The 15,105-nt window shown below is 48.3% G+C and overlaps 1 protein-coding gene across 17 annotated transcripts in view; it reads left to right on the top strand.

The window, feature by feature from the left end:
• UBR4 (ubiquitin protein ligase E3 component n-recognin 4) overlaps window positions 1-15,105 on the top strand; it is a 1,862,787-nt gene that overhangs the window by 712,538 nt on the left and 1,135,144 nt on the right. For all 17 annotated transcript variants that reach the window (XM_069240131.1, XM_069240143.1, XM_069240141.1 and 14 more), the window contains exon 37: window positions 4,531-4,678. In XM_069240131.1, coding sequence (XP_069096232.1) covers window positions 4,531-4,678 — 148 coding nt within the window. The remainder of the gene's footprint in view (window positions 1-4,530; window positions 4,679-15,105) is intronic.

Raw genomic sequence — 15,105 nt, 5'->3', positions numbered from 1 at the left:
TGCCCTGCCTACACCGCTAGATTGACCCCTGGGTGTCTCCATTGTTTCCTATCCAAAACCCACCGCATGCTTTGCACACTGCACCTGGCCGCCCCTGTGCCACTGAGGGTGTGTTTTGTGTGCCTACTTGTGTGCCCCCTGTGCTCTACAAAAATCTACTGGTCTGCCCCCCCGAGGATGCAGGTACTTACCTGCTGAAAGACTGGAACCGGAGCACCCCTGTTCTCCATAGGCGCCTGTGTGTTTTGTGCACCTCTTTGACCTCTGCACCTGACCGGCCCTGAGCTGCTGGTGTGGAAACTTTGGGGTTGCCTTGAACCCCCAATGAAGGGCTGCCTATGCCCAGGAACTGAGACTTGTAAGTGTCTTACTTACCTCACAATCTAACCAATACTTACCTCCCCCAGGAACTGTTGATTTTTGCACTGTCTACTTTTAAAATAGCTTATTGCCATTTTAACAACAACTGTATATGTTATTGCTCTATTTCAAAGTCCCTAACTTACCTGTGTGGAGCACCTTGCATTTTATGTATTTACTTCAAATCTTGAACTTGTGGTTCTTAAAATAAATTAAGAAAATATATTTTTCTATATAAAAACCTATTGGCCTGGGTTACGTCTTTGAGTGTGTGTTCTCATTTATTGCCTGTGTGTACAACAAATACTTAACACTACCCTCTGATAAGCCTACTGCTCGACCACTCTACTACAAAATAGAGCATTAGAATTATCTAATTTTGCCACTATCTTACCTCTAAGGGGAACCCTTAGACTCTGTGCACACTATCTCTTACTTTGAGATAGTGTATATATAGAGCCAACTTCTTACACCTATCATGATAAGGCTGAGATGACCATGCTCATAGTCACTGATGAGGGTCAGGAAGCAGAGTGAACCTTTCCCTGATCTCCTCTCCAGCAGTCCTGTAGATGTTTCAGTGAAATGAATGGTCTTTTTAAATGCCCTCTGTGACAAACAGCAGGCTGACTGCAAGCAAGTAAGTCTTGCCTCAGTATGCTGAGCTCTTCCCCTTGACATCTTGTCAGAGAACCTGGTGTACACAATGTGGACACTAGGTATAGCTTGCCTGTCAACAACAAAATCTACAGTCGATCATGTCAAGGAGAGCATCAAAGCTGAGGTCTGCAAGATGCTGGTTTTGGGAGTCATTGAGCACTCTGAGAGCCCCTGGGCCCGCCCAGTTGTTCTAGTCCCCAAGCATCATTCTCTGGGTGGAAAGAAAGACATGAGGTTTTGTGTAGACTATAGGGTCCTCAGTACTGTGACTGAAACAGATGCCCTCCCAATTCCTAGTGCTGAGGAATTGATTGACAGGTTAAGGGCAGCCAAATATCTCAGTACTTTTGATCTCACTTCAGGGTACTGGCAGATAGGTCTGACTCCTGCAGCAAAAGAAAATTCTGTAATCTTCACTGCTGATGGGCAGGGCATTATCGGTTTACTGTTATGTCCTTTGGTTTGAAGAATGCCCCTGCCACCTTCCAACAGTTGGTGAAAAAAGTCCTTGCTGGGTTAGAGTTTAGTGCAGCATATCCTGTGATATTGCTGTCTTTAGTTCTATCTGGCAGGATCACCTGATCCAACTTGGAAAGGTCATTGAGGCTGTGCGAAAGGCAGGTCTCAATATCAAGACAAGCAAATGCCTGCTAGTTCGTGGCCAGGTTGTATACTTGAGCCACATTGTAGGTGGAGGCAAGTTCAACCACTGCAAGCCAAGATTCAGACAATTCTAGACTGGGTAGCTCCAACAGCCAAGACTCAAGTTAGGGCATTCCTTGACTTGACTGAGTTCTACAGGAGGTTTGTGAGGGTAGGCCACCATTGTAGCTCCCTCACATAACTGACCTCTAAACAAATGCCAAATAATGTAAACTGGACAGTAAGCTGTCAAAAGGCCTTTGACATCCTGAAATAAGCAATTTGCTCAACACTTGTTCTTAAAGCTCCAGATTACACCAACATGTTCATAGTGCAGACAGATATCTCTGAACATGGGATAGGAGCAGTCCTGCCCGAAATCATTGTTGGTAGCCATGACCAACCTGTTGCTGCTCTCCAGAGAGCAGCGTTTGAGTGCCGTTTAGAGGGAAGCCTTTGCTGTGTGTTGGTCCCTGAAGAAGCTGCAACCATACTTGTTTGGTTCTCACTTACTAGTTCACACTGACCACAGGCCTCTCACACAACTAATTCAAATGAAAGGTGAAAACCCCAAACTGTTAAGGTGGTCCATCCCCCTACAGGGAATGGACTTTTACAGTAGAACACAGACCTGGGACTGACAATGCCAATGCAGATGGCCTTTCCAGGCTCTTCCACTTAGATGAAGATGACCCTATTGTGAAGGGTTAGTTTCATCCTCTCTCGTTTGGGAGGCAGGGTCATGCAGAAAACTTCCTTTTTTTTTTTTTTACATGGTAATGAGACCCAAGTCTCTCCAGGTGTTGGAGATGACTGACAACCCCACCCTCACTTTTGACAGCAGCACTGGCAGTAAGATTAGTTAGAATAGGTGTGCTCACTTCATGCCAGTCCCACCCCTAAGGTGGACAAGCTGAAGAGGACTCTACTTTTTAAACTCCTCCATCTTGTTTGGAAGGAATTGGGCCACTAGGGTTTAGGGCTATGCCCACTTCCCTGCTGAAGTAGTCATAAGGGTGTAGTCACCCTAAAGGTGACAGCCCATTGACGACCACCTGACACCCCCTGTAACGCCCCTAAATTGAATATTTAGGTGGTACCCCTGAACCCTAGAGCTCAGATCCTGACTACCTACGAAGCAAAGGAGAAAAAAGTGTACCTGCTGCAGAGGAAAAGAAGCAGCAGCCGACTTGGAGCTAGCCCCTCCGGTCTCCCCGCTGACCTCTATGGACTCTGCCGAAAAGACGGCTCGTCCTGCAGCTGAGCTGCTAAGAAACCCAGGACTGCCTGCCTTCCATTAAGACTGAAGACTCCTATGACCAACGTCTCTGCTCTGAAACCGTCTCAAGAAAGGACTCCTAATACTCCGGAACAGCAAAGACCTGACACCCGAAGTGACTTCTGCACAGACATCCACGACCGGAGGTGAAACCAACCCACAGTGCCAGCAAGGTACCCCAACTGTCCAGAGTCTGAGTCCAGTGTAGTCTCACCCTTTTTGGACCCCCCCCACCCTTAAAAACCCACCAAGGTGTCTGCAGCCTCTGCACGCAGCCCTATCCAGCAGTCTTGTGGTGAGAAAACCCCCGACACCTTCAGCAACCACTGCACCCGCTGCCCCTGACCCCAACTGAGGTGTATCACTGGTGCCAACAATGTCCCCTGGCTCCCCTGAGCTCCAGTCCATCATGAGACCTTCCTGCTGGACTCCCTGATGCCTACAGCCTCAACACCCAGCACCCTCTGACCGCGAGTGTTACTGGACGAAGAAACCTGATTCCTAAGTACACCCCTGCATCAATCGCCCCTTGAGAAAAGGATCAAAGGTGCACCTACGTCCCTGAGCACCCCGAGTCTACAACCTGCCTATTTGTTGTCCCCGACTGGCTTTCTAGTCAGAGCCTACAGCCTGCCTTCATGAGGATCAAACTTCCACAGGAAACCATTGTGCACCCGACCCCTCACTGCACCTGGCCATCCCCAGTGCTGTCCGAAGTGCCCTTCTGGTGTGGTTCTGAGCAGTGCCCAGTACTTACCTAAACTCCCTGAGATTGGCTTTGTAAGTAATTGTTAACCCTGTGTGTGCTGAATATTGTTTTCCTCCTTAGGTTAACATTGAAGAACTCTGAGAATTGACCGAAGTGTTTAATTTCTTTTAACTGAAAAGTATGTATGCTTGAACAAGTGTGTATCTGATTATGAAGTTCTTGAGTTTGAAACATATATAAAAAATATTTTTCTAAACTGGTCTCAAATTTATTCTTTGTGTGTCTCATTTATTGTCTCGGAGTACAACAAATGCTTAGCATTACCCTCCGATAAGCCAAACTGCTAGTCCATATAATATGGCCAGCATATTAACTGGGCCATGCTAGTATTATATAATAGAGCAGTAGTTCTTTTAACTTTTGCCTCTGCAAATAAACTTAGGGATCCTCTCGACTCTTTGCACAATGTACATCTTTAGTGCACTATATAGAGAGCCAGCTTCCTACAGTGGTTGAGTAGAGTCATGGGGGGAAAAGCATGTCTGGGTGAATAGAACATCTGGTAATGTGAAAAACAGTAGTTGCTGGGCTTCGTTAGAGAACAGTCTACTGAGAAGAGTATACGTAAATACGACTATGAGGAGCATACAAGTGGTGGGATGATGCCTCTGCTGGGTGGCAATGAGATTTTGTTTGAAATGATTCAGCAAGATGCTGGATGTGAGTAAGAAGAATGATGGGTGCTTCTTTGGAAGCAGTCTGTCTAATTCTGTTTTCACGACATGACTTTGCAGCCCTGATTGGATGTCATTAATGTACTGTTTCCTTGCTGTTACTGCCCTCTGCTAAAGTTTTCTTCATATTGTTCTTTCGTTCTCAGGTATCACTGCCACACATGCAAGATGGTTGATGGTGTTGGAGTCTGTACGGTTTGTGCAAAAGTCTGTCACAGGGATCATGAGATTTCATATGCAAAATATGGCTCTTTCTTTTGTGACTGTGGAGCAAAGGAGGATGGCAGCTGTCAGGTGAGGCCCAGTTTGTCAGTTTATTTACAAGGCGTAGATTGCTTTGTTGTATTAACCCCTTCACTGCCAGGCCTTTTTTTGGCTATTTGGAGCAGTTCACACTTAGGCCCTCGTAACTTTTTGTCCACATAAGCTACCCACACCAAATTTGCGTCTTGTTTTTTCCAACATGGTAGGGATTCTAGAGGTACCCAGAGTTTGTGGGTTCCTCTGAAGGAGACCAAGATATTAGCCAAAATACAGCAAAAATGTAAAATATAAATTAAAAAAAAAAAGGAAAAAGGGCTGCAGCAGAAGGCTTGTGTTTTTTTTTTCCACCCTGAAAATGGCATCAACAAAGGGTTTGTGGTGCTAAAATCACCATCTTCCCAGCTTTCAGGAACAGGCCGACTTGAATCAGAAAACCTATTTTTCAACACAATTTTGGCATTTTACTTGGACATACCCCATTTTTACTATTTTTTGTGCTTTCAGCCTCCTCCCAGTTAGAGACAGATATGGATGTGAAACCAATGCTGTATCCCAGAAAGCTAAATGTTTCTGAAAAGTAGACAAAATTCTGAATTCAGCAAGGGGTAATTTGTGTAGATCCTACAGGGTTTTACTGCAGAAAATAACAGCTGAAATAAAAACAAAATATTGAAATTGAGGTGACAAAACCAGCCATTTTTCTCTACGTTTTACTCAAACTTTTTCCTGCGAGGTCAGATTTTTTTTAAAGCAATATACCGTTAAGTCTGCTGGACTCTTCTGGTTGCGGGGATATATAAGGGTTGTAGGTTCATTAAGAACCCTAGTGAAAAATAGGTATCAAGAAAACCTTTTGCATTTCTAAAATGGGCACAAGATACGGTGTTGGGAAGCAGTGGTTACTTTCACATCTCCGAATTCTGTGGTCCCCATACTAGCATGTGAATTACAGGGCATTTCTCAAATAGACGTCTTTTTTACACACTGCCTTACATTTGAAAGGAAACAATTTAGAGAAACACAAGGGGCAATAGCGCTTGTTCTGCTATTCTGTGTTCCCCCCCAAGTCTCCCGGTCAAAATGGTACCTCACTTGCGTGGGGAGGCCTAATGCCCACGACAGAAAATGCAACATGGACACATCACATTTTCCCCAAGAAAACTGACCTGTTTTTTGCAAAGTGCCAAGCTGTGGATTTTGGCCTCTAGCTCAGCCGGCACCTAGGGAAAACTACCAAACCTGTGCATTTTTGAAAACTAAACACCCAGGGGAATCCAAGAGGGGGGTGACTTGTGGGGTTCTCATCAGGTTCTGTTACCCTGAATCATTTGCAAACCTCAGAATTTGCCTTACACTTTTTCCTCACATTTTGGTGACAAACTTCTGGAATCTGAGAGGAGCCACAAATGTCCTTCCACCCAGCGTTCCCCCAAGTCTCCTGATAGAAATGGTTCCTCACTTTTGTGCGTAGGCCTAGTGCCTGCAAAAGAAAATGCCCCAAGATCACTATTTGAACACATCAAAATTATCAAATACGAAACTACCCGTTTTTGCCGGGGTGGGGGTGGGCTGAGAAGAACCTGCGTTTTTGGTCCTGGGCTCAGCAGCCATATAGGGAAACCTATCAAACCCACACATTTCTGAAAACTAGACACCTGAAGGAATCCAGGGAGTTGTGACTTGCGTGGATCACCTAATGTTTTCTTACCCTGAATCCTCAGCAAACCTCAAATTTACCTTAAAAAAAAAAAAACATTTTCCCCACATTTCTGTGTGGAATCACTGCACCGGGACACATTTCTACCACCCAGCAATCCCCTCAGCCTCCCGGTAAAAATGATACCTCACTTGTGTAGGTGGGCCAAGTGCCTGTGACAGGGAAGAGCCAAAAACATGTTGAAATTGAGGGGGAACCAAAGCGGGCCCAAAAGGGCAGTTTGGAAAAAATAACATTTATAGGCTGACCAGTGGGGCAACATTTTTATTGTTATAGATGAGACAATGCTGGGTGGTAGGAATTTTGTGGATTCCTGCAGATTCTTGATCACAAGAATGTGTGATTTCCAGCAAAGTTGGAGGTTTGCAGGGCATTCTTGGTAAGAAAATGGTGCGGGGTGCATGTGAAGCACACCACCCTAAACTCACCCAGATGTTTGGTTTTCAGATGCGTCTAGGTCTTGTGGATTGTTCAACATGGCAGTGTCCCAAAGTCCAAAAAGTGCAGCCCTCACCATTCCAAGTGGGAAGATTTTAAGAGCTAGCCAAGCTCTCATGACACAAATGTAAAACCAAAACCCAAAATAATCAAATGTCCTCTTGCTTACTGTGAGACAAGTGCGGGGGTAGCTGAAAGACTGTTACCCTGTTCAGTTGGGGTGGGGGCATAACCATGCCCATACTGGTTGGTTGCCACCACCACACTACTTTTTTAGTAGACTTTCTGTGCCCCGCTGGGGTCTGGATTGGAGAAAATTGCCTCATCTGCCCACTGGTGGGCATATCAACTTTGGCCCCATTTATTTGGGGTTGGGGGTATGGCCATACCCTCACCCTCTTATTTTGGGGGGGGGGGGGGGGGAATCTTCCCTGGTATCTGGTGGGCTTTCTGCTCCCCCTTGGGGCAGATGGGCCTTCCAAAAATAGGCTGTTCTGCCCCCCAATGGGGGCAGATATGGGCAGCAGTAACGTGCTCCCATGGGGAGCGACCCTTGCCCAAGGGTCTACCCCACCCCCCCAACAAAACACACACACACCAATCTCTGGTGTCTAGTGGTTTCTCCCCCCTTGGGGGCAGATTGGCTTAATACAAATAGGCCGATCTGCCCCCAAGGGGCTGATCGCGTGCTGACCTCATCAGATATCACTGGGGCGGGGGGCAGGGTGGAAGGGGAAGCGATTCCCCTTCCATCAGTGACTGGGGTGGGGGTGGGAGGGAGGCACACGGGGTAGCGCTAGCGCTCCCCCCCCCCGTGGGCCCGGTGCAGGACGAGCTGGTCTCTTCCCCAGCACACGGGAACCGGGTGCGAGGACAAGACCAGCTCGCCCCAGGCACCCGACTGGTTAAAGTATTGTGCTTCTGGTTTGTTTATTAAAATTGAAGTGTTGCAGTGATAGCTGAACTCTGTCGTAAGACAATCCCTGCATTTCTGACACTGAGAATTTTGCCAACCTTCCATGATCCACTCATGGCCCGTAATTGTAGAACTTAACTTGAGAATGTTTGTTCATATCATATAAGGGGTAATTCAAGAGACCTTCCTAACTTGTCAAGTTCTCTTGCTATCCATCATGACGCTTTACAAATAGTATATACATAGCTGATTTATTCTTTCACTGTTTGCAGTTCTTTTGACTACTTCTAACTGCACATTCTTAGCTTCTAGAATATTCCCAAACGCCAGACTGGATCTTAAGAGTTAATCGGCAATACACCTACAAACCATTGATTACTTCACTGTGGCTCTGTACCACTCCGGAAATGAGTAGCAGAGCAGAATACAAGTGCCACCTCTGCCTTCTGATGTTAGTACCTTTCTTTCCACAGCCTTCAGTGCAGATTAAGTTCTCCGCCGCCTCTGTTGGACTGCCGACAATTCCCAAATTCTTTCACACTATAATAGGGAATTATGTCCCCAGTGAAAGAAGCTGGCTCTGTATATACTATACCAAAATGAGGTACTGTGTACAGAGTGCAGGAGTTCCCTAGAGGATTAACAGAGCCTAAAGTAGATACTAGTGCTCTCTTTTGTGGTAGTGTGGTCGAACAGTTAGGCTTATCAGAAGGTAGTGCAAAGCGCTTGTTGTACACACATTCAATGACTAACTCCAGGCCAATTGTTTTTATATAGCATAAAATATTTTGTGTTACTTTATTACTAGAACCAAAGGGTATTTGTTGCAGGTAAGTGCAGTTGTGAGTATCAAGCATATGTATCAAATGTACTTTGTTTGGATTTTGCAGGTAAATTTTAAAGTTAATGCAGCAATTTTCCATAGGAGCCCATAGAGTCCTAGGAGGGGGAAAGTGTAAGAAAGTACCCTTTTTGGCATGGTTACCCCCACTTTTTGCCTGCTAACCAAGACCCCAGTGATAATGCTTTTTTCCCTCTAAAGTTAGTTGCTTTGGACTTTAAACACCCCAAAATTGGCATACTGGTGCCTCCATATAAGGACCTAGTATATGGCACTTGGGTACACAGAGCATTGGGGCACCAGGGGTTCCCCATTGGCTGCAACATGTATTGTGACACCCATGGGAGCCCTTACAAAGTGTCTGCAGGCCTGCCATTTCAGCCTGCATGAAAAGGTGCATACACCCTTTTACTACAGGTCACGGTAAGTCAACTCAATCGTAGACCCTCGTAACCAGGAGGGCAGGGTTGCAGGTACCTCTGTGTGAGGCACCCCTGCATGAGCAGAAGTGCCCCTACCAACTCCAGCTCCATTATACTGGAGTTAGTAAGTCCGGGGAAGCCTTTTTACCTGTGTACTGGACAGAGGCCACTACCTGTATCCAGCTACATAATGGTAACTCCGAACCGGCACATGTTTGGCATCAAACATGTTGGAATCATACCCCAATATTGTTGGCAGTATTGGTTGTATGATGCCATGCACTCTAAGGGCTCCTTAGAGGACCCCGGCATTGCTCCTACTAGTCAAGGTTTTCGGGGCAGCCTGCGCTGCTGCCAGCCCTCAGACAGGTTTCTGCCCTCTTGCTGCTTGACCGACTCATGTAGAGGAAGGCAGAACAAAGGATTTCCTATGTGAGAGGGAGGTAACACCCTGTCCCTTGGAAACAGGTGTTATATGGCTTGGGAGGGCTAGCCTCCCCAAGCCACTGGTATGCTTTTAATGGAAAATGTGGTGCCCTCCTTGCATAAACCGGTTTGCACCAGTCCAGGACCCCCGGTCCCTGTTCTGGTCAAAACTGGACAATAGAAAGGGGAGTGACCACTCCTCTGTCCATCACCACCCCAGGGGTTGTGCCCAGAGCTCCTCCATGTGGCCACTTGATTCTGGCATCTTGACTCCAAGGTGGCCCGAGGCCCTTGGGAGCATCTGAGTGGCTAGGTCAGGCAGGTGACGTCACAGCTCCATCCTGATAGGTGGTCACCCTGTTAGGTAACCAATCCCCTTTCCTAGGCAATTTAGGGTCTCCCTCTTGGGTGGGTCCTGAGATTTGATGTGCAAGATTCCAGCAGGACTCTTCTGCATCGTTTGTCATCTTCTGGCCACTAGGACTGCAACTGGACCCTCCAGGAACCAACAATCTGCAACTACAGCGACAACTCTGCTCTGCAACGTTGTTTCTCTGGCTCCTTCCAGCAATTGCACATTTCCCCTGCTGTGCATTCTTAACAAGTCTTCAGCCTGCACACAACGTAAAAAGGAATCTCCTTTGGAGTGAAGGAGTCTCTCCCCTGCATCCGCATGCACCACCTGCAACGACTGGCTTTGTGGATCTTCTCTCCTCCGGAACTGTGTGGATCCTGCATCATAGGTGATGGTCTGGAGTGTTCCCCTTGCTCCTCTTCCAGCTGTCCAACATGGGAAATGTTAAGCCCTTGCATCTCCTTGCAGGACAGTACCCTTGTGCACTGTGAATCTTGCAGCTACCAACGCTTGTTTGTTCCTCCTCCCACATATTTTCAGGCTCTGGATAGTCCTCGCCCCAGCACTCCTTCCTGCAAAACAGTCTCCTGCCTGCTGCTCCAGCGATGTTACTCCTTTTCAGGTGTGCTGAGGGGACCTCAATGCGACTCCTGTGCCGGCTGCCAAACAGGCACACAAAATACACCCTTCCATGGCACAGGGGTGGCCGGGTGCAGTGTGTGAAGTAGGTGTCTGGTTTTAGGTGTAAATCAATGGAGAGACCTTGGGGGTCACTCTGGCGATGCAGGCAGGGCACAGGTGGGCTTCTTGGCCCTGCCACTGACTGGGCAAGGATGAGGGCTGCCTACTGCTCACTCCTGTACCAGTAGTTGGGTTCTCTTGGGCCTGGGGGCTACTCGGTGCAGTGCTTCTTCGAGGCGTCTGGTTCCTTTGTTACCTGGCAGTCGCAGTCAGGAGGAGCCTCTGGATTCTCTTTGCAGGCGTCGCTGTGGGGGTGCAGGGAGGACGTCTCAGGGTGTCCACGTTGTGGGAGTCCTCTGCAGTGTTGGTTCTTCTAGACATGAGCCAGGGGAGTCGGGTGCAGTGTGTTGGGGACTCACACTTCCGGAGTGAGGCTGGAGTCCCTTTAAAGATGGTTTCTTTGTTGCTGTTTTGGACAGAGCCGCTGTCCACGGGAGTTTCTTGGTCCTTTGATTGCAGGGCAGTCCTCAGAGGACACTGGACTCGTTGGATGCGTTGCTGTGCAGGTTCTTTGAGTCTGGTGACAGGCCGGTAAGGCTAGGGCCAAGTCAGTTGTCGCCTCCATCGTCTCTGCGGGGCTTTCAGGTCAGCAGTCCTTGTTGTAGGTCGTCAGGAATCTGATTTCCTGGGTTCAGGGTCGCCCCTAAATACTAAATTTAGGGGTGTGTTTAGGTCTGGGAGGGTAGTAGCCAATGGCTACTGTCCTGGAGGGAGGCTAACCCCTCTTTGTGTCTCCTCCCTGAGGGGAGGGGGGGCACATCCCTATTCCTATTGGGGGGAATCCTCCAAAACAAGATGGAGGATTTCCTAAGGCAGGGGTCACCTCAGCTCAGGACACCTTAGGGGCTGTCCTTGCTGGAGGGTGAGTCCTCCTTGTTTTTCTCATTAACTCCTCCGGAATTGCCGCCAAAAGTGGGGACTGTCTGGAGGGGCAGGCATCTCTACTAGCTGGAGTGCCCTGGGGTGCTGTAACACCAGGCTTGAGCCTTTGAGGCTCACCGCCAGGTGTTACAGTTCCTGCAGGGGGAGGTGTGAAGCACCTCCACCCAGTGCAGGCTTTGTTCCTGGCCACAGAATGACAAAGGCACTGACCCCATGTGGCCAGAAACCAGTCTGGATGTGGCAGGCTGGCAGAAAGTGGTCAGCCTAGCACTAGTAGTTGGGCTGGTATACAGGGGGCATGTCTAGGATGCTCTCTGTGTGCATTTCTCAATAAATCCCACACTGGAATCCGTGTGGGTTTATTGTGCTGAGAAGTTTGTTACCAAACTTCCAAGAATTCCCTGTAGCCATTATGGAACTTTGGAGTTCATGTTTGACAAACCCCCAGACCATATACCTTTTATGGCTACCCTGCACTTACAATGTCTAAGGTTTTGCTTAGACACTGTAGGGGCATAGTGCTTATGCAATTATGCCATCACCTGTGGTATAGTGCACCCTGCCTTAGGGCTGGAGGGGTGACATACCTATGCCACAGGCGGTGGGTTGTGGGCAGGGCACTCTGAGGGGAGTGCCATGTCGACTTAGTCTTTTTCTCTGCACAAGCACTCAAGCTGAGGCAGTGTGCATGTGCTGAGTGAGTGGTCCTCAGGGTGGCATATTACATGCTGCATCCCTTAGTGACCTTCCCTGGCCACAGGGCCCTTGGTTCCAGGGGTACCTTTCACAAGTGACTCATCTGTGTGCCAGGGCTGTGCCAATTGTGGAGACAAAGGTACAGTTTAGGGAAAGAACACTGGTGCTGGGCCTGGTTAGCAGTCAGGGTCCCAGCACACTTTCAATCATAACTAGCATCAACAAAAGGCAAAATGTTAGGGGTAACCATGCCAACGTAGGCATTTTCCTACAGACTTGAAGCTCCACTGGGCGCAGCATCAGGGGAATTTCTCTGACATGGTCCAGGTGTTGGAGGGGACTCCAAAAGACCTGCAGCGGTGGCTTTCGAATCCGCATTGGGTCCATGGCAGATCTCTCTCCGTTCCCCAACCAGATCTATCTATAGTGACAGATGTGTCACTTCTGGGGTTGGGGCGGCCACATTTGAGAGATGGAGATCAGAGGCCTCTGGTCTCGGGTGGAATCTGGGCTCCATATCAATCTTCTGGTGCTCCGGGCGATCAGCCTTGCGTTGAAAGCACTTCTTCCCTCTCGTAAAGGGAAAGTAGTGCAGGTGTTCACAGACAATACTATTGCCATGTGGTACTGCAACAAACAGGGCTGAGGAGGGTCCTGGACCCTTTGTCAGGAGGCACTAAGCCTCTGGAACATCAGGGCATTATCCTGGTGGTTCAACATCTGGTGGGTTCTCTCAGTGCCAGAGTGGACAAACTCAGCTATCCATGCGCAGCAGATCACGAATGGCATCTCCATCCGGAGGGTGGCGCAAGGTCTCTTTCAGCACGGGGGAGAGCCTTGGTTAGATCTGTTCGCCTCCGCAGAGAATGTGCAATGTCAGCTGGTTTTGGCATTGGGGGTTTCCAAGGCGGCACTCGCTCGGAGATGCTTTTCATCTCGAGTGTAACTCCGGCCTCCTGTCCGCCTATACCACTTCTGCCCAGAGTTCTCAAGCAGATCAGAAACGACTGGGCCCAAGTCATGGTAGTGACTCCGAACTGGGCACGGAGAGTCTGGTATCCAGAGCTATTGAGCAGGTCCATCGATCTTCCACTCAGACTGCCTCTTTGGGCCGATCTTCTGTTGCAGCAACTGGGGACGGTCCTTCACCCGAACCTGTCCAACCTCTGCATTAATGCGTGGAGATGGAGTGGCAACAGTTGAGGACTTTTGATCTTCCACCCGGTCTGCAATGTTATCTTGGCAGCCAGGCGTCCCTCCACTAAAACTGTATATGCCTGTCGATGGAATAAATTTGTGGCATGGTGCACTAACAAATCCGTTGATCCCTTCTCTTTCCCTCTATCCGAGGTTCTTCTGTTCATTCTTTCTTTGGCCCCCTCAGGGCTCCGCCTTGGGCACCCTTAAAGGGTATTTATCTGCTATTTCAGCCTTCCTTAGGTTACCTGATCAGCCCTCACTTCTTAAATCTTTTGTGAATAGATTCCTAAAAGGACTCACCCATTTATTTCCTCCCACTCCATTTATGATGCCTCAATGGGACCTCAATCTTGTCCTTACTTATTTAATGTGTACTCACTGAGCCGATGCACAATTGTCCCTTGCGGCTCCCCAACTTCAAAACTGTCTTTCTTGTTGCCATCACCTCTGTTCACAGGGTGAGTAAACTTCAAGCCCTTCCGTCTGAACCTCCATAGTTGTCAGGGCACCCTGACAAAGTGGTGTTGCGCTAAGACTTCCTTGCTTCCTAAGGTGGTTAAGCCTTTTCATGTAGGCCAGTCCATCACCCTGCCTACTTTCTATGCACCCCCACATCCTTCTCATGAGGAGAGACTCCATCTGGACCCAAGAAGAGTGTTGGCATTCTATTTTAATCGTACTAAAGATTTCCGGGTGGACAATCAACTCTTTTTCGGGTATGTGGATGTGAAAAAAGGGAAGGCGGTGCAAAAGCGTACCATTTCACAATGGGTGCTTCTTTGTATCAAAATGTGCTTCGCTTTGGCCAAGAAGCAACCCCTTGAGGGCTTGCGTGCTCATTCCACCAGAGCAACTGCTGCTTCCACTCTGTTAGCACGCGGAGTTCCTGTCCTGGATATCTGCCAGGCAGCTACATGCTAAACACTACTGCCTGGACAGTCGGGTCCGTTGGGACGGCTACTTTGATTGGTTGGTCCTGCAGGACTTCCTAGTATGATCTTGGTTTGCAGCCCACCTCCGAGGATGGCATTGCTTGGGTATTTATTCTAAGGTAAGGAATCTGCAACTAGAAGTCTCTATCAGATGTACAAGTTACTTGCCTTTGGTAACAAAATATCTGGTAGACACATTCTAGTTGCAGATTCCTTACTGCCCACCCATCCTCCCTGCTTGCGAAGTGATTTCTAGGGACAGAGATTCCCTTTTCAGGTCCTTAGCTCTGGTGCACCAATCTGTGTTCTTAGTGGCTCTGTGCTTTGGCGTGGAAAGTCGTTAAAAGAAAGTGATGTCACTGCGCGAAGGTGGTGTCTATATACTACTCCTGACATCACCATGGCGACTACGACGCCCGCGGAGTTGACCGACGTGTACTACCTACGCGCAAGGGTATTACACGAAGATAAATCTCCGGATCCAGTCTGACCCCTGGGGGAAATTCTAAGGTAAGGAATCTGCATCTAGAATATGTCTCTACCAGCTATTTCGTTACCGAATGTAAGTAACTTGTACTTTATAGCCAAAGAACAGAGCAAGGGAGATAGGAATCATCCCTGGCGAGTGCCCCTTCCACTCGAAATAGGGTCAGGAATGAAGGTACCCATTTTTGTTCTAGCAAATGAGGGGTATAAAATAGCTTAAGCAGCTGAAGAAAGTGGCTCCCCTATTTCATAATGAAAGGCCCCCTCCTAGGATTCAAATGCCTTCTCAAGGTCCAGTACTATGCAGCCATCTTCAGGCCAGCAGTCTGGAGGAATCTCTGCAAGTTTTGTTATGTACTGCTGGCCAGGAGAAACCTGTTCTGGTCAGGATGTACCAGTGCCTGG

Source organism: Pleurodeles waltl, chromosome 6 (assembly GCF_031143425.1).
Source record: "Pleurodeles waltl isolate 20211129_DDA chromosome 6, aPleWal1.hap1.20221129, whole genome shotgun sequence".
Taxonomy (NCBI): Eukaryota; Metazoa; Chordata; class Amphibia; order Caudata; family Salamandridae; genus Pleurodeles; species Pleurodeles waltl.
This window is presented reverse-complemented; position numbering and strand designations above follow the sequence as displayed.